This window comes from Arvicola amphibius, chromosome 2 (assembly GCF_903992535.2).
Source record: "Arvicola amphibius chromosome 2, mArvAmp1.2, whole genome shotgun sequence".
Lineage (NCBI taxonomy): Eukaryota > Metazoa > Chordata > Mammalia > Rodentia > Cricetidae > Arvicola > Arvicola amphibius.
The window spans coordinates 23541202-23559156 of record NC_052048.2 but is presented as its reverse complement, the minus strand read 5'-3'; the positions used below and the strand labels follow the sequence as shown (position 1 = coordinate 23559156).

The 17955-nt window shown below is 42.3% G+C and overlaps 1 protein-coding gene across 2 annotated transcripts in view; it reads left to right on the top strand.

Annotated features, from left to right (window-relative positions):
* Window positions 1-17955, top strand: part of Ano2 (anoctamin 2) — a 330046-nt gene that overhangs the window by 139487 nt on the left and 172604 nt on the right. For both annotated transcript variants that reach the window (XM_038319710.1, XM_038319711.1), the window contains exon 10: window positions 16015-16149. In XM_038319710.1, the coding sequence (XP_038175638.1) occupies window positions 16015-16149 (135 nt within the window). The remainder of the gene's footprint in view (window positions 1-16014; window positions 16150-17955) is intronic.

Below are 17955 nucleotides of genomic sequence, written 5' to 3'. Positions count from 1 at the left end.
GTATCTTAGGGCTTCTATTATTGTGAAGAGACACTGTGACCACTGGAACGCTTATAAAAGAAAGCATTTAAATGCAGTGGCACCTTACAGTTTTAGAGGTTCAGTCCATTATCATAATGGCGGGGAACATGGTGGCTGGGAGCATGGCAGCATGCAGGCCAATATGGAGCTGGAGAATTCTACATCTTGATCCAAAGGCAACAGGAAGTAAAGTGTCTTAGTAGGCACGTCTTAAACATATCTGAGACCTTAAAGCCCACCTCCACAGTGACACACTTCCTCCAACAATGTCACACCTACTCCAACAAGGCCATACCTCCTAAAAGTGTTGCTCACTTTGGGGGCCATTCTCTTTCAAACTACCACATTCTACTCCCTGGCCTTCAAAGGCTGTAGTCATATCATAATGCAAAAAATTATTCAGTCCAACTTCAAAAGTCCCCATAGGCTATAACAGTCTTAACAAAGTTTAAAAGCCCAAAGTTCAAAGTCTCTTCTGAAATTCATACAATCTCTTAACTATAATTCCTTATAAAATCAAAATAAAAAACAGATCACAAGATTCCAACATATAATGGCACAGGATTTACATTACCATTCCAAAATGCATGGACGGGAGCATCGTGAGGAAATATTGAACCATAGCAAGGCCAAAAGCCAGCTGGGCAAGCTTCAAACTCTACATCTTCATGTCTGATGTCAAGACTCTCTTTATATTTCCAACTTCTTTTAGCTTTATTGACTGCAACACACTTCTCTCTTGGGTTAGTTCCATTCCTTGTTAGCAGCTTTCCTCAGCAGGTACCCCATGGCTCTGACATCTCTAACATCTGAGGGTCTCCAAGGCAATCCAGGCTTTAACGTCACAGCTTCATGCAATAGTTTCTCTAGGTCTCCATTCAAGAACACCCTAGCACATGCCTGGCCTCAGTGGCTTTCATTAGGTTTAGGTTATGATTGCAAGGACTTCTTGGTATGTTCTCTGGTGACTAGTTTAGTTCCCGATAACTGATCACCCAACTATGTTCAATTGTCATAATAGCTCACTTCATCTTAAGCATTGTGTTTTAGAAGTAGGACATCTTCCTTTATAGTGTAATCATTTTGTTGATTTACATTCAAGTATTAATTAACTAATTCTGTTACTATACCAAACCCTGAGACAACCAGTTTATAAAGAGAAAAGAGACAGAGATCCCACAGTCTCATTTGAGGGCCAACCATCCTGTAGTGTCGTAAAGACCACCAGTTAAGCCCGCCAGTAGTACCATGGGCTGGGCATGACAATTCCAGTGCCTGATCCACAAGGGGACACTTCAGGTCTGAACAGGAGCAGCAGATGTGCATCTGTGTGAGTGTCTCACACAGGCCAGTGTGTGGGCTGTGCTTTTCCTCTTTCCATGCTCCGCACTTAGATGCTATATCTCACCATCGGTGTTCCTTATGTTTCCATCTTTAGTTAAAGATTTTCCTGGGTACAAAGTAAGCAATATTTAAGACTGAGAAGAAAAACAGTGTAAAATGACCCAGACTGCCAGGCAATGAGTGACCACAGACTGGGCATGAGCATGTGTCTCTAATCACTACTTGACGTGCACTTGGAAGCTCAGGCTGTTCACTCAGGAACAGAAAATGCTCAAAGACCTGCTGTATTTATTGACATTTTACAAATAGAAATTGGAACTGATACCACCAGTTTTTTTATGATATAAACCTTCCTTTGGAAATCAAAGAGTTTTATAAACTATCCGATGGAGAATTTCACTTTAGACAATCCTTAGTGTTCACTCCAGCCTTGTATTAAAATGGAAAATAGATGATAATGGTGTTTAATCTTGGAGGTGCAAGGCTACCCTCTCATCTTCTTTGTCACCTTGATGACTCCTGTCATAGGTAGAGGACAGGTTGAAGTCAGGTGGCCTTGGGCTGGGAACTGGGTTCTTCTTTTGTTAGCTGAGTTGCCTCATAGGTGTTCTTCAGTTTCTCTGAACTGCCCTCACTTAATACAGAGCAAAGTTCAACCTGGTAACTCCTTATGGCCCTCCCTTCTCTCCTCACCCCCTGTTCCCACCTCCCTCCCTCCCTCCCTTCCTCCCTCCCTCCTTCCCTCCCTCCCTCTCTCCGTCTCTCTCTCTCTGTCTCTCTCTGTCTCTCTCTGTCTCTCTCTCTCCCTCTCCCCTCCTCTCTCTCTCCTCTCTCTCTCTCTCTCTGTGTGTGTGAGAGAGAGAGAGAGAGAGAGAGAGAGAGAGAGAGAGAGAGAGAGAGAGGAGTTGGCTATCCATTAAATTCTATGCTCCTGTGATGTGTCAGGCACATTCTTAGCACTAAAGGACAGGTCTCCATTTCCATGGGGCTTCCATCTAGGTAATGGAGAGGGATTGAAGCAGAAATGGAGAAAAGAGGGTAGGGTATTGAGCCACATTAGGGGAGATCTCGGTACCATTGGGGTGGGGTGAGTGCACAGGGCTGTCTGAGGTGATTGGTCTAGCCAGAGGAAGTGGAGAACGAGCAGAGGAAGTGAGGGAAAGGGTGCCCAAGCAATGGGAACAACCATGGCCAAGACCCCAAGGTGGGAACAGATGTAGTATGTTTAAGGAGTAATCTGGAGCCCCATTCATCAGGAGCAGAGCCAGAGAAGGGTTACAAATCAAATGGGGCCATATAGGTCAGGAAAGCAATTCTGAGTGGTTTTATTTTTTCATATGAGGAAAAGTAATAAAATTATCTTAGGAAGAGGAATAGTACACCTGGCAGGAATGTGAAAGAATTCGCCCAGCTCTATGCAAAAAGCCATCACAGACAGGAAAAGGGGAGAGACAGGCAGGACATTTTTTCTGATTGTGACCCAGGGTATAGAAATCAATATAGAGGCTCCCTAGAGACTAACGTTAGATCTATATGACCCAGTTATATCACTCAGGTAAATACTCAGAGGAGACTAAGTCAGAATATAACACAGATACCTGCATATCCATGTTTATTGTGAAACTATTCATAATAGCCAAGATACAGAACCAACTTAAGGGTCCATTGGTAAGTTAATGGATAAAGAAAATGTGGTATATGTTATTTGCAGGAATATGGTTGTAGTGAGAATGGCAAGCAGGCTGCATTCCCGCCTGGCTCCCAGCCGCCTGGCTAGCTTTACACCCGAAATAACAACACACAAACTGTATTCATTTAAACACTGTCTGGCTCATAGTTCCAGCCTCTTATCTAATTCTCACATCTTGATTAACCCATTCTATAATAATCTGTGTACCACCACGAAGTGGTGTCTTACCGAGGAAAGATTTCAGCATGTCTGACCTGGTGGCTGGCTTCATGGCGACTGCCCCAGAGAGGAGAGGCAGGGCGATTGACTGAGCCATCTACCTCACTTCTTCTTCCTGTTTCTGTCTACTCCACCCACCTAAGGGCTGGCCTATTAAATGGGCCAAGGCAGTAGTTTCTTTATTAACGAATGAAATTCAACACAAACAGAAGATTCTCCCACATCATATGGTTAAAAATAGCGATCATTATGTTGAACAAAATAAGCCAGACTCAGAGAGACAAACACCACATTTTGTCTCACATGAAGAACCCTAGATTTTGCCTGCCCTCTCTTTGTCTCTGTCTCTCTCTGTTTCTGTCTGTCTGTCTTTCTGTCTCTTTCTCTCTGTGTATGCCAATACACATATGTCACCAAAGTAGAAGGATACTATTAGAAAGAAGGAGGGGGAACAATGAGAAGAGACGGGTAGAGAACGAGAGGGTAATGAGGTTTGGGCGTGAGGAGGAATATATATGAAAATGTATATATGTATATACATACTATACATGTATATATGAAGATATCAGAATGAAACCAATTATTTCATACATTTATTTTCTAAAGAGCAAAGAAAGAAAGAAAACCCCAGGTCCTTTAGAGGAGCCCAGAATATAACAGAATGCTCAAGCGCCACCCAAGTTTAAGTTCAGGTAGCTGAATAGGAGTGGCAGAGTGGAATATGTACATCCATGACTTACAACACTGCCCTCTCCATGGCTCCACATACAGAGTCATGTGTACCCAGGTCCTCAAGAACCACTGGACCCAAATCATTGGGAGTGGGCTAGCCAGAGGCAGTCCCACATTGCCTATGAGCAGTAGAGATAAGACAGCCTTGGGACTCCAAGGCCCAGACAGGGAGAGAGTCTCACACACCAACCCCCTGAGAGGAAGGCTTTCTCCCCCTTTCCCTCCAAAGGAGTGATTCACTTCCCACTTCAACTAAAACTCATCCTGAACCATGTAACAGGAGCACCCTGAGGGGAAAGATAGCATTCTGACCTTAACCTTGGAGTTGATTGAGGGTCTTCTCAACGAAACTATAGGAAAAAAATACCTGAGCAAAACTACTTCAGAGAGGAAGGCCTCATTTTAACTCACTGTTTCAGAGGGTTCTTCCTTTGGTTGCTTGGCCCTGCATACTTGAACAGAATTTTATAGAGGCAGAAACATGTGGAGATCTGTGCTCTTCATGACTGATTAGGAAGCAAAGAGAAAGACAGGAGGTGGCCAGAAATGATATTACCCCAAGGACCCACCCCCATAGACCTACTTCTTTCAACTAGACTTCATGTGTTAGCTGCATAACCCACGGGGGATCATGTATTAAAACCACATACTTTCAGGGGATGGAGCTCATATTAGAGACTGCTGAGCAAACCTGAGCTGACTTACACACATGAGTCTAACCTTTGCCCTACACTGACTTTAACTTGCTTTTCTGAAGTTCAGAAAGCACAGAGGTCATATTACCCATGAATCCTTCCTCTCAAGGCCTGGATGTGGTTCTGGAAGGAAGTATGTTACCCTTCCTTCATGTCTCTCTCATGCTGGCCCCTTATGAACCAGAATCCACTTATACTATCTCAAAGAACTAAGGGTGGATAAAAAGGACATTTATAATTGGGAGTCAGAGTCTCACCAGGGAGATTTGTTGGCTTGCTTGACTTCTGTGGCTGAGAATCTCTAGTCCTTCCCTGAGAGCCCATTGTGGACTTGAATGAAAGGCTCAGAATTGTTCCCTCCGGCTCATGCCCACAATACGGCTAAGTGCATCTAGTGTCTGCCTATAAGATCTGTCTCTGGAGAGCCTGGGGAAACCTGACAGATTCTGTTAGTGTGTTCATGTGTGTGGGTCCCTGTGCACACGTAAACTCAGGCATGTGGAAGCCAGGGGTCAACCTTAGCTGCATTCCTTTGGTGCCCTCATCTTGTATTTTGAGACAGGGTCATTTACTTGACTCAAATCACCAAGCCAGCCAGTTCCTGGGACCTGTCTTGTCTCCACAACCCTGGCATTGGCTTTATGAGTATGTACCATGATTTTTGAATTTTTAAATGTAAATTTGAGGCTTAAACTCAAGACTTTATGCTTGCACGGCAAACTCCGTACAGATCAAATGGTCATTTCGGTGTCCTAAACAGTTTTTTTCTAAGATCAGCACTGAAAAGCAGAGATTATTCCTGCCATTCTTCAGGCTGGTGGTCAGGGATCAGAGGTTGTCCTCTGGACTTTACCCTGCTGGCATTTTTCAGGGAATTAAGTAAACAGAATAACTTTCATATTTATTGGTCAACTGGTTATTCTGTTCAAGGTTACACTCAAGTCTTTTGACCATGTTTTAGGTTGGGTCATGTGTCTATTTCTTAGTGCAAGCATCTTTGCCATCTCTCAGTCACGATGTGTGATGAGGAGTTCTTCCCGTTAACCCAGAGCGATATAATCTGTATCCATTAATGCTGATTTATTTACTCTGTTCTCATGAACCTGGCTCATCTAATTTTCATACTAACAAAATTTGAAATGAAAGAAAACAAAGCTAAGACTTTTAGTCTTAGTGGAGTTTTTAGTGGAGACTTTTGCGTCTTGGAGAAGAGCAGAAACAGCATTGCTACACAGCCCTGCTATTCCAGAGCCTGTGTTCTGTGTCACTGGGTGTCCCTGAACATACTAGCAGACATGCCATAGACAAGATGCAGTTCTTGCACATCTGTTTGACTTCCATGACTGAAAAAATAAATTGAATTGGTTGGTAACTTATAATTACTGATTTATGTGATTTATGGGTTCATCTCCACTTCCTTCCTCTGCTTGCTTTGGGTTGAATTTGCCCTTGTTTTTCTAGTTGAAGGAGAGGCTCTGATTACTAACTCAATGCCATGTTTTTAATTCAAGTATCTAGTGTTTTAGATTACCCTCGAAGCATGGCTTTAATGGCACCACACAAAGTTTGATGTGTTGTGTTTTCTTTTCACTCAATTGAAATATTTTCCAATTTTCTTTGTGATTTCTTCTTTGATCCATGAGTTGTTTGGAAGGCTATTGTTTAATTTTCAAATATTTGGGGATTTTCCCCAGATATCACTGTGCTGTAAGTTTTCAGTTTAATTTAGTTGTGGTCACAGAAAAAAAATATTTATTATTCAAGCATCCACATTTGTTAAATTCATTTTATGGTTCAGAATATGGCCTATCTTCATGACTGAGTATAGAAAAAGAATGAGGAATCTGTGGTATTGGTAGAAAATTCTCCCAAACGTAAATTAGTCTGACTGGTTTAGGCTGTCTTTAATATCTCCCCGCCTTTATGGGTACTTGTCATCTCAATCCTAAAGCAGGGATATGGGTGTCACTCTGTATGGCCTCTGATTTGCAATAGTTTGACTTAATTTTTTTTTGAGTTCATGATGCTGTGAATGTGACTTGATGTAAATTCTGCTGTGGTCTTTTCCTAACTAATGGTATGCAGGGCTATAGTTTCATCTTTTGCAGTGTGGGAGGTGGGGGCGTGGCAGCAAATGTAACTTCCAGCAAACAATGACATCCTATAACAAAACCTACTGTTGGGCTGTGATACTTGGTTGTGTGTTGAATGGATTTTCAACTTACAGTGTTTTGCAATGTGTATATTTGGGTGACTCCACTGTAAGCTGTGGAGCAGCTGTACTTCTATTTGAAAACTTGGCCATTATCCTCTAATTTTAATGTTTTTGTATGCATTTTTAAAAATACACACAGACATTTAGGTTTATTGTGATCTTGGTGAAGTGATCATTATGTAGATTTCTCCTGTATCCATAATAGTCTTTGTTTTGAAGTCTACTTTTTTCGCTTTTTAAAAAATTATATTTGCATGATGCAATCATACTTATGAACCTTTTTTATATCCCAATATGCCTTCTATTTAAATTATCTTTCTGATAAAAAATATAGCTGAGTTTTACTTTTTTTTTCTGATTTCACAGTCTCAGTCTTTGAGATATTTAGGTTATTCACACCTTAATATAATTCTTAATATGTTTACATTTAAATCTATCATGTTATTATGTGTTTTCTCTTTTCTTCCTGGTTTTTTCATTTCTTAAAATAATTTATTTAATTTTAAGCACATTGGTGTGATGGGGTTCGATTCCTGATCCCAAACTGAGTTATAGACAGTGTGAGCTTCCATGTGGGTGCTGGGAGTGTTTGAACCCAGGTCCTCTGGGAAGGCAGCCAGTACTCTTTAACTGTTGAGCCATCTCTCCAGCCCCCAATTTTTACTTTGTTGTATACTATTATTCCATTTTATCTCCAATAATGGTCCATTAGTTAGATCTAACATTAACATATTTTAGTTATTTTCTAGGGTTTGACAAAAATATTTTAAATGTATTATACTCTACTTTCAAATCTATACCTTCAACACTCTTTACACGAGGGCACCTTGTAAGAATATGCTTCAGTTTCTTTCCTTTCATTGTCCATTTTTGCTGTTATAGAGTTTATTTATGGCGCACTGTAAAGCCCACAACCATTGTCACTACTATTGCTTTAACGATGCTCTAAATCATCATGTTTCTCTCTCATTTCCCCCTCTAGTACCATTTTCAGTCTCCAGTCCTCGCGTGTTCCCATGAAACCTTAAATGCTATTAATAAAACTCTATGTCTGTTTATGTATTACTCTTGCTTGGGAGGGTAACTGATCATAGCAACAATTAATACTCTAAACTGCATTCCAGAAAATCCCAACGTTAGCTCCCCTTGGGGACAGTGTCACCCACATTGAGAAAGCATCCTTCGGATAGTGAATTACAGTTCATGGAGATTAAAAATAAAGATGCTTTTTATTTATCATTCTTTTTTACCATTTCTAGTACTTTCTATCTTGTGTCGATCCATATTTCTGCTTGGATCATACCCATTTTGCCCAAAGAGCTCCTTCAACATTTTTTTGTAGGGCAGCTTTGTTGGCAGTGAATTAAGCTTTTGATTGCTGCCATATTTGGGTTTTGTCTTCATTTTTGAAAGGCGTTTCTTTATGTGTAGTATTCTAGGTTAACAGGTTTTTTTTTTTCTTTACATACTTTGAAGTTGTCACTCTCTTTCGCTTTCACAGTTTCTGCTAAGGAATTGGCTGCGGTCCCATCCGAGAGTCCCCTCTGTATTTAGTGTGCCTGTTCATCCAGTATGCTTAAAGACTTTTCTTTTCTATCCTGGGTCTGCAGCAACTTCACTGTGCTGAGCCTGGGGAGGTGGCTGCTTATTGCTCTCATGCTCCTTCAGCTTGGGACTCTGTGACTTTGATCTGTGTTTTATTGTCTTTTGTGACCTTTGAAAACCCTTAGCTGTAGGAAGTTGTCCATTCAGATATTTAATCTAGTCTCATTTCCACTGAGACCCCACTCACATGTATGATAGGCCCTTTTATATTGCCCCACAATTTTAAAAGTATTTGTTTATTTACTTATCTATTTGTATTTGTTTGGGGGTAGGTGGGTGGGTTCATGGGCATGCCCACGTGGGGATCAAAGGACAGTTTTCAGAAATTTGTATTCTTTTACAAATTTTACAAATGTGGTTTCTAAGTATCCTTAGGTTGTTGGAATTGCTTGCTCTCTGAGCCATCTCATTGGCTTTGTGTTATGGCTTTTGATGGTTAGGTAGCTTTCTTTACTTTTGTTTTTCTTTATATTTGGTCCATATTTTCCGGTAAACTGTTCTTTAGTATATTACTTATAATTGTCATGAGTAATGATCGTCTCATTGTAGCATCCGGGTCGATTTTGGTATCTTTAATTGACTTATTTATCAATAAAACAAGATTTTAGTTTTTTGTGTAACTCATAATTTTTTTCAGCAAACCAGACTTCCATTTGGGAAGGAATGGGACCCAAGATAAGCAGTGTTTTTACCCAGAACAAAGATGTCCTTTTGCCAGGCTGTTAGTGCAGGGACTAGTGAGAGATTGGCGAGGGTTTGTTTATGTCCCTTTAAGACTCCATAAGCTTCAGGTATCTTCAGCAATCCCATGCTATGATGCATGCTTTGTGTTCTTCATCTCTGCTGTTGCTGTTAAAACATGAACTAAAAGCAATGGAAGGAAGGGAAGGGCTTCTTTGGCTTATCTTCTGGGTCACAGGATAACATGGAGGGATTTTCAGGTGTATAGGTCACACAAGAACTTGAAGCAGAAACAAGGGGAAACAGTGGTTTTTGGTTTGTTTGTGGGTTCAGCTAGAACGCCAGAACCACCTGCCTACGGACAACCCAAAATGGTTCAGGCTCTCCTACATGAATTAATAATAAATAAGACAATCCCCCATGGATATGACTGCAGGTCAACCTGATCCAGGCAATCCCTCAATCAAGTCCTTCCTCTCAGATGGCTCAAGGACAACCCAAACTGACACCTAAATATAACTAAGACACTGTGTAGAACTTGGCTTCTACAAGTTTGTCCCTATAGTGATATTTCATTTATATTTTAATAAATAACGCTTGCCTGAAGTTGAGAGAGTAAAACAGCCCCATTGGCCAGCCTTACAGACCAGGCTGCAATAACACACACCTTTCATCCCAGTAGCCACATTGGTTGTCATAGAAACTGGGTGGTGCAGGCCTTTAGTCCCAGAACTAGAGAGGATTATAAAATGGGAGGAGACCGCTCTTGGTCTCAGTCTCATTCTGAGACTCCCGGAGGCAGGAATGGTGCTTTCGTCCCCGTTATTCATTTTCCATCCTCACTTTGCAGGAGGCTTTTCAGTGTCAGGGATATCTATCTCCATGCTGACTTCTCCCCAGCAGCAACAGGACTTGGGTTCACGTTATTCCATGCTAACTTCAAATGGGGCTGAGGAGTGAGGAGACGGGAGGAGTGCCTCTCACCGTGGCCCATCCTCAAACCTGGGGTGTCCCTGGGTACCACTGGCCCCCATCCTCAACCTCGGCACGGTCAAACTCTATGCTTGCTTGGGATTACTGAATGAAAGAGAATCTGGCCCACTTTCGTAGAAACAGATTCATGATTTATGATTTCGTGGCTCCTGGAATAAAGACAATCCCCAGTAATGTCACCAGAGACAGCAGGTTTTATGTTCAGCCTTTCCCAGGGCTTCCTATCTTTACCTGGGTCCTAGGGTCAAGATTCTACTTTAGGTATTTTTTTAATTATTATTATTTGAAGGAGAGCTAGTCTTTGGAATAGGTGGACTTTCACACCTGTATACATCTGAGGATAGTCTATCTAGTCCTCTACCTTGCCTGTCATCTTGCTAGTGACTACTAGAATGGAGTCTAGAAAAAAGATCTTGTAGGTGTGTACAAGCTATTCTGTGTCTGAAATTACCAGAATATGCTGTTGTGGCCATTACACATGTCTCAGGACTCCCATAACTAAACAGCAGCAACAGCAATAACAACAACAACAACAGACTATTCTGTCTCCCCGCTCTGATGGCTTTCCTCTGATGTTTGTCATATTTTAAAATTAAGTTTTCTTTGTTCCTTTGGAACTTCAGATTTTAAGATCATTTGTACTCTGTTTTTCTCTCATGCATCACATCCCGACCACAGTTTTCCCTTCTTCCTCTCCTCCCAGTTCGCCGTCACAATGCTACCCCATCCACTCCTCCGTTTCTCCTCGGAAAGGGGCGGATCTCCCATCTTACTTAAATTTCAGATATTTGATGGGTGCACCAGAAGTTATTATTTCCCAGATTATCTTCATTTCTCCTGTGACAGTGGAAACCATGTTGTCCTGCAACTGTCTGAACAGTAGCTGCAAACCAGCCTTTGAACGTGGGGTTAGAATTCTAGTTACCCCCCTCACCTGGGAAGCTTGCCATTAAAGTAGAGACAGGAGGTTTCTTGCCTGTGCTGTGTGCTGTATGCTTGTGAGGAATGGAATTTGTAGACATTTTCTCCTAGAGATTCACCATTAATATTTTATTCTTCTGTTTTTCTCTCTTTTATGTATTCTTTGTGTCTTTCACAGCATGCATCTCCATCCCATTCATTTCTCCGTCCCTCCGTATCCACCCTCTGCCCTTGCAACCTCCCCTCCCCAAATAACATATAATAAATTTAATAGAAAAAGGAGAGAGAGGGGGGGAGGAGAGAGAGATGGAGTGAGAGAGAGAGGGAGGACTCTCATTGGCTAATAAAGAAACTGCCTTGGCTTTTTGATAGGGCAGGATTTAGATAGGTGGAGTAGACAGAACAGAATGCTGGAAGAAGGGAAGTTAGTAAATCTCCATGCCTCTCCTCTCTGGGACAGATGCCTCAAGCAGTCGCCATGACTCTCCTCTCTGAGATGGATGCAGGCTAGAATCTTCCCGATAAGCCACCCCTCATGGTGCTACACAGATTACTAAAATTGGGTTAATCAAGATGTGAGAATTAGATGATAAGAGGCTGGAACTAATGGGCCAGGCAGTGTTTAAATGAATATAGTTTGTGTGTTGTTATTTTGGGAATAAGCTAGCCAGGTGGCCGAGAGCCTGGCAGGAATGCAGCCCACCTTGATCCACACTATGAGAGAGAGAGAGAGAGAGAGAAGAGAGAGAGAGAGAGAGAGAGAGAGAGAGAGAGGTCAGTCTCGTCATGGAAGCTTCAGTGTGACACAGTGAGTCACGCAGTAAACCCTTTTGTCCATACATCTTTACTTGCGAGTATTCACTGCAAAGAGTCATTGGTCTGGTTCAAGGCCTCTAGCTACTGCTACACTATCGGTGCTGGGCCCTCGCTGGGATTCCTCTCCATTATCCTGCTCTTGCCCTGTGTTGTGAAGATCCTGCAGATTTGGGTCTATAGGTTCTGTCCATTCCTATGCTCCAGCAGATCACCTATGGGGTGGATGCTCAGGTTGGTCAACATATAACCCTGGTTCTGGGCCTAGGTAGTTGCAGGGTTGGTCAACCCACTAGCTCTCCCTTGTCCTCAGCAAAAGGGTGAGATGGCCTTCATTGTCCTGTGAGGTCATCCCTTGCAGCGATGAGCTAGGGCCGTGCCAGTTCTCCTGCTTTCATGTCTTCAGGGTCGTATCTCCCACACCTGCACCTCCAGGGCCAGTTCTGCTGTGTTGTCCCTGTGTGGCACAGAGGCCACTCTCCCAAGTGCTGCAGCTGATGAGGGGCAGGCCAGCTCTCCCACCTGCTTCAGGTGTTGATGGGCAGCAGGGGGTACCTCTCCCCAACCCATTCTGCCACATAACAGATGAGTAATGGGGACAGCTCTCCCATGATCACAACTTCAGGGTCAGTGTTTATCCCAAGGAAGACGCCTTGGGATAGTTGGTTCTGTTTAAAGTGAAGATTGAGAGGTACAAACAGTAATTTTCTTTTGAAGAAAAAAAATCACCTTTTAGTATGAAATAATTAATTAACAAAGCCAAAGCATTAAAATACAGACACAAATGAAGTGACATCATCATGACTCCCACAGAAGGAATGGAAGGGCTCCCACAGAAACACAGATTTAAGAGCCATCTACAGGTAAAACACACTTTTATCAGAGCTCTGAGATTTACACAAGAGTTTACAATACTTGGTTGCATTGGGAAGGCAGATCTATGCCCTCTGGTAATGGAATCACCTTCCCATGTTCCTGGTAGAAATCTGTCCCACTGTGGACCTAAGAACAGCCTTGAACTGGGAACCTACAACCTGCCTTGCCTATTTATGGACCCAGTGACAGCTCAGCCTTTACACCCATAGGTGTAAAAATAACTCATCTTTTGTTCACACCCCAAAGGAGCCCTATTGATGCCTCTACTGTCATAATCTTTTTCAAACACTGGGAAACCACACAGAAAATCTCCACTTTCTCTAACAGAACTACAAGCAGCACACTTGCCCATCAGACTCAAAGACAGTCCATTCTTCACACAGATCCTATAACCACCCATGCATCCATGACCTAACAATGTCATCTACTCCTGGATCCTAAACACGGGCCCTCCTGACCATAGACTTTTGCAGTGCGTGCATCCATAGACCATGGCAGCAGATCCGCTTTTGCTGCTGCTTCTTCCTTCTTCTTCTTCCTTCTTCTTCTTCTTCTTCTTCTTCTTCTTCTTCTTCTTCTTCTTCTTCTTCTTCTTCTTCTTCTTCTTCTTCTTCCTCTTCCTCTTCCTCTTCCTCTTCTTCTTCCTCTTCATTTTTTTTGATTTTTTGAGACAGGGTTTCTCTGTATGGCTTTGGTGCTTATTTCTAGACGGAACTGACCTCGAACTCACAGAGATCCACCTGCCTCTGCCTCTGTAGTGCTGGGATTAAAGGTGTGCACCACCAATGCCTGGCAGCAGATCCACTTTTATGACTCAGCTTAGATATATCAACACATTCCTAGCTCTCTTACCCACAGACTCTACTAGCTAATCCATCCATAATCTATCAGCATGACTAATGAAGATCTTCTCCAGATGAAACTAACCAGAAAAAGCTAGAAGTGGCTGCTTTCCAAGTTCACAGACAGCAAAGTCAAGGCTCCAAGGATCATGCATCCTTGACACTCAGTTAAAGGATCAGATAGAGTTCTAGTAGTTGAGCCTAAAGAAACTGATGCCCAACAGATAATTAACAATAATAATCTTAAAGATTCTCAACAATACAGATAGGAGCACGGGTGAAGAGAACTGAAATTAGAAGTGAACAAAGGAGCAAACTGTATGGGAAAATAAAAAAAACTAAACAAAGAAATAAACATAAAAAAGAGAATAAAATGGAAATGCTGGAGATGACAAGTATGACAGAACTGGAAGATTCACCAGCCCACACAAGTAAGTAAGGGGAAGAGCGAAAGGACTCAATTATGAACCGTTTAAAACTGCCCAATTGCAGAAAACAAACGGGAATATAAAATAATAATCATTTTGCATGTGTTTACAAAGTTTTCCTAATAACCAGCTGTATTAATTCCCACTGGATCTCTTTGTCCCTCTTCCCAATGTGGCCACAGTGAATAAGTCTCCATTTCCTGCTTTCTGTTATTAAAAGAAGAGAATGAGAGCGGGTGTTTGCAAACCAAAGGTCTGGGAAAGGACTCACAGTCAAGAAAATCTTATGACCCACTAAGAGAGGGAGGAGCGGAAAAGAAAGAAGAAGAGAAATAATTTGAAAAATTAAAAACCCACTTAAACATGGAAGGAAACTAGGTAGCCATTTCACCAAAGAAAACATGCAAATAACCAATAAAAATGAAAATTTCCATCATTAGTCATCAGAAATATATGAAACAAAACTAGAATGAGATGTTACTTTGTATTTGTTAGACTGGCTAGTATCAAAGGATAAGATATGCAGGTAGAGATGCCTGGTGATGGGCACATTGTGGAAAACAGTATGGATGGTCTCTAAGAACTGAGTTATCATTTGATGTAGCAACTCCACTTCTGGACATATATTCCTAGAGATACCCACATCCACATTTAAGTCTTGATGAGCCACTGTTGCCCCAAAGTAGAGACGATCCACAGATGCACAGCTAAAAAATATGTGGTACGTGATACAAGGAGGTGTTATTTGGCCTCAATAGAAGAGAAAGCTCTTCTATTTGTAACACTATGGATCAACTTGGAGAACACTATGCTAAGTGAAATAAGTCAGGCAGTAGTACAAATGCTGTGTGATGTCACCTCTTTGAGGAATTTACTCTTCTATAGGGCCTGTTGGAATCTGAGTGTGGAATTGTGGTTACCATGCCTACGTCAAGGGGAAAACAGAAGATGGAAAGCCATAGGTGTAAAGTTTTAGTTACATAGAATGTGTACACTTTTGAGTCCCATTATATACCAGTCTGTATCTAATAACAGTGGGGAGTATAAATAGAGTTTTGCTAAGAGGGGAGCTCTTAGCCAGGTGGTGGCGGCGCACACCTTCAATCCCATCACTCGGGAGGCAGAGGCAGGCAGATCTCTGTGCATTCGAAGCCAGCCTGGTCTACAGGAGCTAGTTCCAGGACAGGCTCCAAAGCTACAGAGAAACCGTATTTTGAAAAACCACACACAGACAAAAGAAAGAGGGGAGCTCTTTTATGCTGAGCACTCTCAACACAAGAGAAAAATAATTTCAAGAAGGGAGCAATGGAAGAGTATTTGCAGCAGGGGATATGTCATGGTGACTTGTCAGATATATTAGGTATTCATAGCCTTTATCAATCTGCCTCAATAAAGTGGTTCAGAAGATAAGAAATAAAAATCACCCACCAAAACAAACCTTTACAAGTATTTTATTGAATTTCTTCTAGTAATTCTTTAAAAATGCATAGGTTGGTTTGTGTACATTAGTACATATACCCACATATTCAGCTTACATAATTTATTAAAAATAGGTTTGTTCTTAAAAAGTATGCTTTCTTGTGGGTTGAGCAGTCTGGATTTAAGATGGTCATGTACTATTCATGTTGGTGAGGAGTCTAAAACTGGCAGGATACTTGGAGTTTGCTGTTAGGGCTGGGTTCTTTCTACTTCCCACAAACGGCCAAGGCTGATGTGTATCTGTGAGACAAGTGGAGTGAACTCCATCTTAGCAAAGATCAGTTGCGGATTTCTTTTGTGTAGAGGTCCCTTCCCCTGTAGCCTCCATCCCTTTGAAGTCCTTACAAAAAGAGTGAGTATTTTTGCCAATCTATTTTGAGTCATAGAACAAAAAGAAATATGGGGAGTCTATGATGTTTCTAATATGTGTTTCATTTTCTTTTCTTTCTTGGTTTTCCAGAAAGTATTTTGGAGAGAAAATTGGGCTGTATTTTGCTTGGCTGGGGTTGTATACATCGTTCCTTATCCCATCTTCTGTCATTGGGGTGATCGTGTTTCTCTATGGGTGTGCGACAATCGAGGAAGATATCCCCAGGTAAGTCCCTTTTAGAGGCAAGGCTCCATTCCTATATGGTCATAGTTTGGACTTGTGAGTACATTTCACACACCTCTTTCCAAAGTCCTCGCTCTCGGTCCCACATCCCTTCCCACACATGGAACTTCCCTCCAGAGTCAGATCTGGGAGCTGCAGGGCTCGGGAAGGGGTGCAGAGCCATGCTGGTTCTCATGGTCCTCTTCCGTTCCTCTTCTATCTGCTCCTTGGGTCATCACCTGGTATGGCAGGCAAATACCACCTGGTGGAAGGAATCATGACGGATAAATGGTTTTGCCCCTTAACTTCACAACATTTGCCTGATGGCGTCCCATCAAACGCAGGTCGGAGTATGTACAATATCATAAAAGTCACGTGTCCTTGTGGTCATATCTTGTAGCCACAGAATGGTATAAGAAGAGGCTGCAAGGAAGGGCTGTGCTATGGTTCAGAAGGTCAGAACTGCAGGACACAATAGACTATGTGGTAGGGCTCATGCAGAGCCAGGACTGAACAAAGGCCAGTCCTTATGGAAAAGGGAAGGTCGATGAAGTACTTATCAACTGCTGGTGACATTATTCATCAACTGTGTGATACCAATCTTGGTATCACTTGGGAGGCCAATGCAGGAGCATTGCTAGGATTTTTGAGGCTGGACTTGAAGCTATCTTGTGAATTTGAAGTCATCTGAGGGTACAGAGTGAGACCCCACCAGAAACAGCAGCAGCGAAAGTTAGAAAAACAACTCACCACCACCAACAACCTCAAAAAAAGTAAAAAAAAAAAAAACGAATCTTAAAACCACAAGAACCTACATGATCAGATAGTCCACGTTCCAAGCTATCTTCTAGTGTTATGTGTTAGAGTTAAAAGTTCCCTTGGCTCAGTTTGTCTTAGCTGGAGATGGGTCACATCATGGCACTGGTACTCTTAGTTCTGTAGCATGATGCATTGTTGGGAACAAGATGAACTGAGGACCCTGGGGGGAGACTATGAATGACCACTGTAGTTGGATGTGGGAGTGAGGGATGTTGTGGCAAGACTGGACTTGTTAGGGAAATGGTGTTCCCTAGTGAGAGGAACCAGCAGAGAGTCTTGCCACACTCACTCTATAGAGATGAACTCACAAGGCAAGCCAGAGCTAGACCTGCCGGTGTGGAGAAAAAAGCTAAGTAAGTCAGGGTAGAGACAAGAGTTTGTATTTCTGGCTGGAAATGACCTGCATAGGCTGCCAAGTTGTGTCTACACAGAAGCATTGTGCCATGTATGCATACACACACTCACATGTGCAGGATATGCACACATGTAGGGTGTACTGTTATCATTGCGATGTTCCATGGCACTTGCCAGTGTGTTGTGTTCTGTCACCTATGATGAGCAACTCGGCGGTTGCTCTTGAAGGAAGAAGAGTTAGATAATGCATTAGTTGTTTTTCTCATTTTTGGGACAAAACGGCTGGAAAAGGAACCTGAAGGAAGGTTTGTTGTCGCTTGTGGTTTGAGGGGGCATGGTGCATCTGGTGGCAGGGACATGAGGTAGCTGATTGTGTTATGTCCATAGTCTGGAAGCAGAGAGCAACGGATACTGGTGTTCACATTATCTTCTTGTGTTCTTTCTGGTCAGCCCAGGGCCCAAACCTACTGAATGTTGCCTACACTCAGGGAGGGTCTTCTTTCTTCAGCTAAATCTCTCTGAACAGATCCTCACAGACATGCCCATGGATGCGTCTTCTACAGCATCATAAACCCAGCCAGGTTGACAGTAAACCTTAACCATGGCAATAAGATAGGATACAATGAAATAAAACAT